A 10521-nucleotide genomic window follows, 5' to 3' on the forward strand; every position below is an offset into this window, starting at 1 on the left:
GTGGAATGCAGCCATCATCCATGTTAAGTTGAAGCTGAGCTTTTTTCTGCTGTGAGATGTCAAATTGTCCTCTGTGAATAAAGGTCTGTTGGTACGTTGACCCATGTAACTCCCAGTATAGCTTCATCAGAATTAAAACATTTAAATTGTACTAATTCCATCCGTGTAAACATGTGGAGAAAAGATCCAGGTCACCACTTAGAGAATATCAGGCCATGTTTAATTAAAGACTCTCACATAAGAAATACAGGTAAAATGTATATCTGCAATCTGTCATAGTAGTCAACAGCAACTCATTTGAGCCGTGTCTTTATGGTCTCCTGTAATAACTGCAAGTGTTATAAAAACATCTGACCACCCTAAAGCACAACAGAACATAACGGATTATTTCTCCGGACAGAATTCAGCATCAGTTCTTTCAGTTACATGATGATGAAATATCCTGTTTCCTACCATTCGATGCATCATTTTGTTTGACTCTTAATACCTGATGTAGGACAAACTTTTTAAACAATGCTTTTCAAATAGTGAAATAATGAACGATGGGACAGAGAGGAGAGAAAGCAACACACTGCTGCTTAGTTTTGCTTTATCAGTTGGAGAGCAAAGTGGATCATCTCTTGTGACAAAAAGACCCCAAATTTGAGCAAAACCTTGAAGAAACCAATTTGAGAGAGAGAGAGAGAGAGAGAGAGAGAGAGAGAGAGAAAACACAAACACCTGTTTAGGGACATAAACATGTCTTGTCATATGCAGATGATCAGATATATAATATAATTGATGGCAGTTTGGTGCAAAATATACATATGAACAGAAGTCTCAACATGTGTAAATGAAATGTGTATTTCTAATCAGCGTGCTTCATTTATAACAATGCCTTAAAAAGCAGTAACAGAATGCATCACATGCGGTGCAGTGACGAGGGGTGAAAGAACTATCTGTGGGTCAATCTACCTTCACCTGTGTGAGAGACAATACACTGGAACTCATGTTACTATCAAAGAGAGGCCGCACACAGAACTACTGATGGTGTTATTGTATGAAAACTAGCTCTCAGGAGACAAGTTGCCTTCTTTAGGAGCCTGGCTGCAAAAAAACATTGCTTATTGTTTATATAATTGAATTATATCATTTCCATCAGTAATGACTATGTAGCTTCCCACTGTTTGCCTTTATTGTTCACACACACACGCACACGCACACGCACACACACACACATCTATTTTCCATTCAAATTCATGCGAACATTGACATGCATTTCAAAAACAAAGTTATTTACATGGATTTAAAAAGTAAAGAAAAACTGCAAATCCAAAAACAGCCAAAAAGAAACCCTACCACTGTGTGTAAATGCCTATATAGAGTGAAAGATGTCTTAGTGTTACAAATGTGTTCAATACAAATGCCTCACAAAGTCGCCTCTGCTCACACTCCAACACATATGAATCAAGCTGTTCGCTCCCTTTCCGTATTGTAGGACAGCCACCTCAAAATGAGTTTTATTGAATTAAAAACAAGGAAAAAAAAAATAAAGTGCTACAAATATAAAACAAATCAATTAATAAAAGTAACAAAAATAAAACCAAGAAAATATTTCAATATTGCTGGGACACCGTCTTAAATTCACGCATCTTTATCAGTAAACTATACACAGGAGACCTGGATCAAGTAGTAAATACGAGGGCTGCAAGTCATACGATATTTCAGTACAATGATTCTCAACAAGTGTGGAGAGTCGGGTATGCTTGGAGATAAAAATCTAAACAAATCATCATCATCACATTTAAAGTTAAAGGAACCTCCAAATGAATGTGATTGGGTCCAGCAGCTGACTGGAACTCTCATGATCACACCAGACTTACAGCATATTACTGAGTAATAAGAACTTTGATGAATCCTGTTCCTTGTACTGTGATTAAATCTCAGACATCTAAGAACAACTGTCCGTCTCTTCTCTGCTTCTTACTTCAATACAATTGAACCAAAAGCATCCCAGCTGTTTTCTGTTTTTGCTCTCAGTGTAAAAGCGAGAAAAGGCGAAAAGTTTGTAGACGAAGGCGTACGAGATTCATCCTTTATGGCAGCATAAAAGAGGGCGTGTTCCAATACAGTAACCATACCTGAAACATGGTGGGAAGCGACCAATGATGAATGAGCATCCTGTCGTCACTACATCTGTTTTTACTGACTTACTGTGATTATATCATTTGTTCGCTCGCTCAGATATATTGTATCATCAATGGGCAGTTCAAGAAGGCTATCATTGTCTAGTCCAAAACCTCAACTGGGGATCTTCCTCTACTCTAAAATCTTGTTTAAAATCGAGAAGGGGAAAAAGATTAGTCATTGGACAGCCACCGGGCCCACACCCAGTTAGAAGGTCCAAACCCATACTTTGACAATACCGGACCTAGAAGAGTCCATTGACCGCGTTCCAGTTCAGAGGCTTAGAGCTGGCTTTAGGCGTGGTGCTTGTCCTTTCCCTCGCTGTGATATTCCTGTGTGGGCGTCTAGTACGACCTGATCCAAGCTGGGTGGTCCTCGACCCTGTCCAGCACCAGAGAGGCAGCTACCAACATGATGTCGAGCGGTGATCGCATGGAGGGTCGCTGCTTTTCTATTCCGCCCGACAGTCGGCCGAACTTGCTCGTCATCCCAGGGGCGCGAAGCAGTCTGTAGCGGCTCCGAATGGAGACGGACGCAATAGAAAACCAGCAGCGCTCTGGTGCTCCGTCACTGGATACGAGAGCCGTCTCATTCCACAGCTGTACAACACTGAGTCTAATGTCTGTCAGTAGTCGCTGTACATTCCAGTTTCATGGGATCTGCAGGTCATCTATGTGCATCGTTGTGGTGCTTTGTAACTATAGTTATCTGTGAAGTCTTTTTTCTAGTCCTACAGTTGATCATTCCAGTCATCAAAAATCAAAAGCCATCTATCAAAAATAAAGAGAAACATATCTTTGATATATGGCTTTGGCTCGTTTTCGTGTCACTCTTGCTTAGAAAAAAAAAAAAAAAAAAGCAAAAGTAGGAGCCACAGTGCACAAAAGGTGCCTGAAGGTCGTCTTCTTTTGTTTCATGTGAGACAGCTTCAGTGTCACAACAGTTCACCGAGGAAGACTTGCCATCGCCACTGTACGTTGCAGTGCGATGCTCAGTCCAGAGGTTGCGGGTCTGCTATAGGCATAGTGTGCAGAACCTCGTCCAGTAGCTGTAGAGCTCTGTGCAGGTGGATCTCGATCCAGCAGGGGGTCTCCTTGATGCTCTGGCGGGGGTAGTCGGGCCCCCAGCCCTTCACGAAACTCATCCTGAGAATACACAGCCTGCGGAGGTCGTCCACCCCGATACCGGCTGCTGCTGACAGACCTGAGAGAACCAGAGGAGAGGGAGACGCTGACAGGTCAGTGGGACTAACAACGCAAAACATGAAGCAATATCAAATTTAATGATAGAAACCCAAGATTAAAACAACCAATTAAGTGTGATTTATTACCGTTAACTTGAGCTGAAACATTAATAGATCTATCGAAAATGAATTGGCAATTGACAATGTTTTGGTCATTACAAAATTTCACGGGTTGTAGCCTCTAAAACGTTTATACTTGTTGGTTTTCTCAGACTTTAATGACAGTAAACTGTAAATCTTTGGACTGAAGCAATCTGAATATGTGAAATAGGGCACTATTTTAAGAAATAAAAAGAAAACTAATCATTAAGCTTTCAATCAAGAAAATAACTGTCAGATTAATTTGATAATGAAAATAGTTGTTGCCCTTCTATTAACCACTTGTCTCTAATAGATTAATCTAATTGATGTGAAAGTAACAACGGCAGAACTTTCAGCTTCTTTTTTGGAGCAATGAAGCCAACATAAGCAAATATTCATCAGCCAATAGGAATTAATAGAACCTTGTACTTTTGTAACATTAAATGAGTTTTACCAGAGCATATTGATTGGAATGTGTATTTAAATGAACATCAGGTTAAACATCTGCCTGAGCATTTCTCCATTCTTTACACATGCAAGTACATAAGCTCACACTCACTCCTCACTGGCAGTAACGTGTCCATCAGACCACACCGCCTTTACTTCCCCCTGTCTCTATGTGTGAATGCGCATCTGTATTTGCAGTCAACAGTATCTTACTAATAGCTGGAGCTATTCCTCCAACTGATCCAGGTCCAGGTATATTCCCGGCCACAGCGGCTGCTTGTGCTGCAGCTGCTGCCTGAGCTGTAGCGGCCTGCTGTTGCATCTGTCTGTGGCACTGTCGGAGGTCAAACACCTGGCAGGAGAGGAGAGACCTTCAATACTGTACATTCAGCAGAAAAAATAAAAATAAAAAAAAGTCGTCGGCCTTAACAAATCCACCATTGACCCGACCTCTACCAGTGTGTGCAGGAGACGCACGAGTGAAACAGATGGGGAAACCGTGGCCGTACCTTGATGTAAGCGCTGGGGTAGATTTTGTGAACAGCGTCTCCGGGGGCTCGGCCTGCCTCTCTGTCCAGGTAGTAACTCTGAACAAACACTGCGTGGTCACTGAGGCATCGCACCCACACATCTCCCTCACCCTTACACTCCAGCTGAACCCCTTTACCGATGTGAAGCCTGGGAGAGAGTCGGGGAATAAAGATAACGGGGAAAGAATGAGTTATAGTAGCGCCACCATGTTTCTCGAAAGTCAACTTAGATGTTTTTCACATCCTCTGCAGTTTAAGGAACATGGAAAGAAGATGTGGTAAAGAAGTTATTTTTAGAAAGTACATTAGCAGCCAGGGTTTAAAGGTTTTGCTCTAAACACTGAGGGCGATGAGGTCCCCTACCGTGCTCTCTCAATAGCCTCAGTGCGATGTACGTTGCTCAGCTGGCCCAAGCAGAACCGGTCTCCTCCTGAGGGGTCGACATAGCCATCCACAGTCACGGTGGGGCAAGAGGAGGGCACCTTAAACGTCTCCCCCACCTGAACATCCATCTCAAAATAGGCAATGGAGCACCAGTAGTCAGGAGCTGAAACAGACGAGGGAACCTGATGTCAACGGGTCAAGGTAACATGAAACTTTTGGGACTTTTGTTTTCAAGTCACAGATATGAAATGATGACAAACGAGCAACATTTACATTTAAATAAATGACTAACAACTATATTTTGAATTGTATTTTTATCTGCACTTTATGCTGCAACATAAACGTGTACATTTGCCATTATGACAATCAAAAATTGAAAGAGAAGCTGTCAAACTGAGCATATTAACACAGCTTTATATCTCATCTAGTCTCATTTTTAGAAGCAATTGAAAGGAGCAAACTGGCCTTTAGCAAAAATGATAGCCAACAAGGGCAGCAATCGGTGAATGATCCAAGTTTGGGACTAACATGTGGACATAAAGACTCACTGTTCAAACAGTTTTGTAATATATCAGTCCTAAACATTCTGTCCAGAGTTCATGTACTTGTGGATTGTGTGTTCTCACCTGGGTGATTGGATATAGGAGGCTGAAATGCCAGCTCATTATGCACCGGCCCTGAGAGAAACACAAAGTCATGGCAGAGATCACCCACTTTGCACTTTTCCTTAAAATTCAAGTATGCAATAAAGTCCGTGGAGTAAGTTACTGCTGCAGTGACAGTGTGTACTTACAGTAGTGTGTCGGATGTGGCATAGGAGGGTGATGCTGTAGATGGCCGTTGGTGTGGTGGGGAATGTTGGATGTGAAGCTGCTGTTCCTGGACCAGTTTGAGCTGGCACCTAGGAGAATAAGAGACCCACAGATAGTTCCAATAAAAAGTACAAACATCATGACTTTTTTAAGTGAACATGTCCAAAACCACTCTCTTTCTGAAGTCAAAATTTAAAATCAGACAAGACAGTCTTTAACTGTCTCACACTCTCTCACACTCTCACTCACACACACACACTCACTCACTCACTCACACACTTTACAACTGTATCTTACTGCCTGATCCAGCAGCAATGGCAGGAAAAGACGATGTTGAGGCAGAGGTGGAGGCCTCAGCCGGTGGGAGCAGGTTTGGGGTTGCAAATGGTTCAGAGGGGGCCGGGCAGCCGGCGGATGGAGGGTGCTGGATGGTCTGGATGGAGTGCCCTCCCTCAATTGAAGGCAGACTCTGCGGCCCATCAAAATCATACTCGTCCTTAACCATCAGTGCAGAGCTGGGACCAGAGCTGGTCAGCGTCAGTCCGGATAAGTCTGTGGATCAAGGAGGAGGAAGAGGTCAGCTAACTGTGTTGCTGACAAAAGAGTCAGTTCACTTCAGTGCACTATAAGAGAAAACTGAATCTTTGAGGTTGAATTTCTTACAGCTCTGTTAATTTATTTGGGTTCTATTGAGCCCTATATACACATTTAAACAGATTTGAAAATACCCAAAAAGTGAACTCACTGAAAATCTCTCCATGCTCACCTATGCCAGGAGACACCACTCTCTCATAGTGATAGGGGTTGACACACACATTGTCACACTTGAGGTCGAAGGCAAACTGGCAGTATTTGACATGTTTCAGTTCATTCTTATGCAGGTCAGGCCACCGCCACAGCCGGGCGTAGATTACATGAGGGAACCCTTTACGTCCAGCCACCTGGGAAATAACAACAACAAGAGAGAAAGAATACAGGAAAAGAGTTCATCAATTTGCAATTGAATCTGATGCCTGGAGAGTTTATGTTAGGTGAAAAAGACGAAGATGTATTATTTACCTGAGCTTGTCAACACTAATGTGTAGAAAACAAATGATATTCCTATTAAATGAATGATCCGGATAACTGTATTGTCCTACCTGAAGCCGCCCATCCAGGGTCCTCTGAATGGTCACACACTTGCTGGGATGGGCCCCATTGGTGGTGATAGCCGTGATGAGGGAGTCGAGCTCGTCTTTTTTCTCCTTCAACTTTTTCACCAGGCTCTCGATGGCCCGCTTGGCAAACGTCTCACTTTCGCCCCCCTGTCTGTGACACATCAGGCTGTGCACGATGCTCAGGCAGGCATCGTTGCTGGTAGGTGTGTTGGTGATGGACATCTTGACTTCTGTATCCGATTATGATGTTGACACAGTTTCACTTTGTCAGGAGGCCAGAGGAGAGACGATCTTCACAGTAATTCAGCTGTCGATGAGGCAGATGTGTCGCCACAAGCCTCTCAGCATCAGGAGGAACGGTGACAAGATCTGAAAAGAGGACAATGTGCGAGTGTTGATTCAACTGTAGATACATATAGAGGCTCCAGCTTGTGGTGCTGATACTTTGTATAGAGTTATACAGAAAGGTCTTTGTAGTTTTTTTATTCACCTCAAATAGTACAAATATTACACAATATTTCTGTTTGGATGTGGGTATGCACGAGACTTGAACAATAAACCATGAATTTAAAGTGAAGTTTTTAGCATTATAGAGATAATGGTAGCTCATCAACGACTTAATGACATAACGTAGCAGCAGTTATTGGATTTATGTTTGAGGTCAGAAAAACCCGGAACTGTTTATTGTAGGATAAAAATAAAAAAGGTGAAGTTGTCCTCGCGTGCCTCTTGTAGCGAGCTAGCGGCGCCACTCTGGCTGTCGTTGGTCAGAGGATGTTACTGAATAAGGACCAAAAGGTAGCCGGAAATAAACACTTGTTTTCAAAATAAAGGTGAAACATTTTTAAATGCTAAAAAGGTAAGACCCTTATTAAATGTATTAGGCCTATTACAATATTAACTATTATTGCTCACAATGCATTTTAAGCACATCTGCCTGACAATAACATTTATTGTAATACGTATTTTACTGCTCCAACGGACGTTGTGGGCTGCTACTGTATAGATTACTGTTAAAGTATGGTTTTACTCTGAAGAGCCCAACCGGAAACACAATTTTCACTAAAATAACTTGACATCGGATTGGCTAGCTACCTGCTCCTAAAAACATCAGCTAACGCCAATGATAGCAAACTGGCTAACGTAGCATGCTACTACGAGGATAGCAGGCGTGTTTGTTTATTATGCGGCAGCCCACGCATTTTCTGACCTCTTACTTCGATGGCACGAAAAGTATGCAACTGTAAAACAAACTGGTTGGCGAGTAAACACTATACAGTTTATAACTGAAAAAGAATGAAAGCAATATAAATAGGTAGCGTTAGCATTTTACGCTACCTGGACTTAGCTTGTGTGGCAGCTAGCAGGAGAGCCCTGCCTCTGTCCAAAGTTACCGTGCCGACGGGGCCAGCGGTGGGGTGTGCAGATCCAGTATGTCTCCTGGATTATCTTCATAAATTCACCAGCTGTTTACAAAAACATGGCGGGTTGAATTCCTTGTCCGCAAACTGTAGTTTTACATCCTCAAAACTAGAGCAAGGATCAAGTTTAATCTCAGATTCCGTGTCAAGTCCCGATCGACTTCACGCACTTCTCACACTATTTCCTTCGACGGCGCGTTGCGCATGCGTGATAAGATTTTTACTATAACCATTGCTACTGACTATATTGCTTCTGCTGTATCTACCATACAGTCTATGGCATATACCTTTTGATGGAGAGAATCTGTTTTATTATTCTGTTGTAAGAATGACGGGAAAAGCAAAACAATCACAAAGAAAGGGTGACCGGTGTAAAAAAAACAATGATAGATACCATGTAGACACGAGAGTACTCTGTAACATACATAAAGTAACAGATTATTATATCACGATGTCCTTATAAACACAGCCTAATTACATATTATCGGTCCACATTAACATATTGTAGACATGTGTCCCATCAATAAGCATACTGTTATTCAGGCTATAGATAGACGTTTCTTGTTCTGGTAGTATCAAAGATTACAATACAAATATAGTTACTGTAGAACAACAAATATTTTTTAACAGCATATAAACAACTGTAAACATGTGACTAGCAGCAGAGGGAAATGTTTCCAGATTCAGTTAAATATAATTTGCATAGTATAAAATGTTTTATTTTACCTGCAACACCACTGCTGCTCCTTTTTCCAGTTTACTTTCTCCGCTGTGGTTAACTGGAGCTAATTTGTGAAGTGAAATCAGCTGCTGTGATGTTTATTTGGACTCAAAGGTAGCCGCTGTTTGTCCTCAATGTGCTCTCCTCTATCAATTAATGAGAATATAAAACACACACACGCACAGACACACTTTGAATGCCCCACTGGTTACCAATTTGTGCCAATTACAAATGTGAATATTACCCGCTGACAAGCTGCACAATGATGATAAATTATCAGCTTTGGTAGCTAATGTTCTTGGCATGCTCCCATAATTTGACTTTAATTGTCTATCATCTCTCTTTCTCTTTGTTTTCCTTTCTTGTCTCTCCCTCGTTTAGCTCTCTTCTGCATACCTATCTTTAAAAAAAATATAACCGTCATTGAGGATGTTGAGAAGGCAATCATTTTCTTTCAATACTCTGTCTTGTTTTCATTTTAATTTGTCAACAGTTCTGCATTACCATTTCTCTTGTGACAGAGCAGCACAATGAGATAAATAAGAAAGAGGCAGAGTTAAGAATATTGAGGGGACCACATGAGGGAGGGGGGGGGCACAATAAGAGGAATGAGAATTTATCATTGTCACATTTTGGGTGGAGCACCTACATTGTGGAATACTTATCCAGTTGCCTGCCTTCCACTTGTAGTATAATTCCCTGTACTGACCAGCAGAGCGCAGTAAGAACCAGCATATGAACGCTGCTCTGCACTGGCGTTCTCTGAGCAGGGCTGGTGGAGATATGAAATCTTCAGTTGTGATAATTTTGTGATGAGTTTTATGCTTAACTTGATGAGAAAAATATTGGAATTAATGTTCATCAAATTCAAATCTTCAATTGTTACAGACGTGAATGAACGCTTGCAAAATGTAACTGAATGAGTGAGAGGCAAGGGAGGACAAAAGCAAAGCAAGCAAACACAAGGTACAGGAGTATATCCATGCTGTGGCTGACAAAACACATTATACAGATGATAAACAAACACTATATGTGTTGATAATAACCCTTTTACAAAAGCAGAGCTACATTATTCACCACATATTAAAACATGTGCTGTGATCTACATTCATCGGTCATATCAATACAGACTGGGATGTCCAGTCGACTTTTTCAGGCAAAGCTTCTATTGAAAAGGGACAGCAGAATATATATTGCATTTTGCTCTCAATCAATATCAATATATTGCTTACATTGCTTTTAACTCAGTTAGCTTCATGACTCAAACATCATTAAAGTAAACCAAGCAAAACAATATGGCTTTCAAATCACACTATATACTCCTGAAAGACATATTGGAGATACTATGGCTCTCACTCAGCATTTATAGAATGTAAATGTTGCCTGGTGTTTCGCAGACATCCCCCCAGATAAAGTTGTTGCACATCCATATCACAGTCAGCGAATGTTTTAACCTTGAGTTAGTTTTAAATCTGTATAAAACTGCAATGAATGGCTCTACTCTCTGGTAATAGCCCTATAAATTACATTTCACTCATTTAAGCTCCCAGCATGCTGAA

General features: G+C 41.4%; 1 protein-coding gene across 3 annotated transcripts; it reads right to left on the reverse strand.

The window, feature by feature from the left end:
* Nucleotides 1–203: 203 nt before the first annotated feature.
* Nucleotides 204–8412, reverse strand: LOC137866882 (mothers against decapentaplegic homolog 4-like). Of its 3 annotated transcripts, none has more exons than XM_068703095.1 (10): nucleotides 8159–8412; nucleotides 6803–7189; nucleotides 6430–6604; nucleotides 5961–6215; nucleotides 5645–5752; nucleotides 5478–5528; nucleotides 4831–5014; nucleotides 4447–4615; nucleotides 4151–4289; nucleotides 204–3369 (listed from the first exon to the last, which is right to left on the reverse strand). In XM_068703095.1, exons 2-10 carry the CDS (start codon nucleotides 7040–7042, stop codon nucleotides 3158–3160), a joined length of 1533 nt encoding a protein of 510 aa, XP_068559196.1. In that variant the 5' UTR covers nucleotides 7043–7189; nucleotides 8159–8412; the 3' UTR covers nucleotides 204–3157. The 3 variants fall into 3 exon arrangements, with proteins under 3 accessions (XP_068559196.1, XP_068559194.1, XP_068559195.1); XM_068703093.1 differs by having other exon boundaries at nucleotides 6409–6604; XM_068703094.1 differs by having other exon boundaries at nucleotides 6409–6604; nucleotides 6803–8412.
* Nucleotides 8413–10521: the final 2109 nt, after the last annotated feature.

Source organism: Cebidichthys violaceus, unplaced genomic scaffold, assembly GCF_023349555.1.
Source record: "Cebidichthys violaceus isolate CVI_PGR_0920_01 unplaced genomic scaffold, fCebVio1.0.p SCAF_9, whole genome shotgun sequence".
Lineage (NCBI taxonomy): Eukaryota > Metazoa > Chordata > Actinopteri > Perciformes > Stichaeidae > Cebidichthys > Cebidichthys violaceus.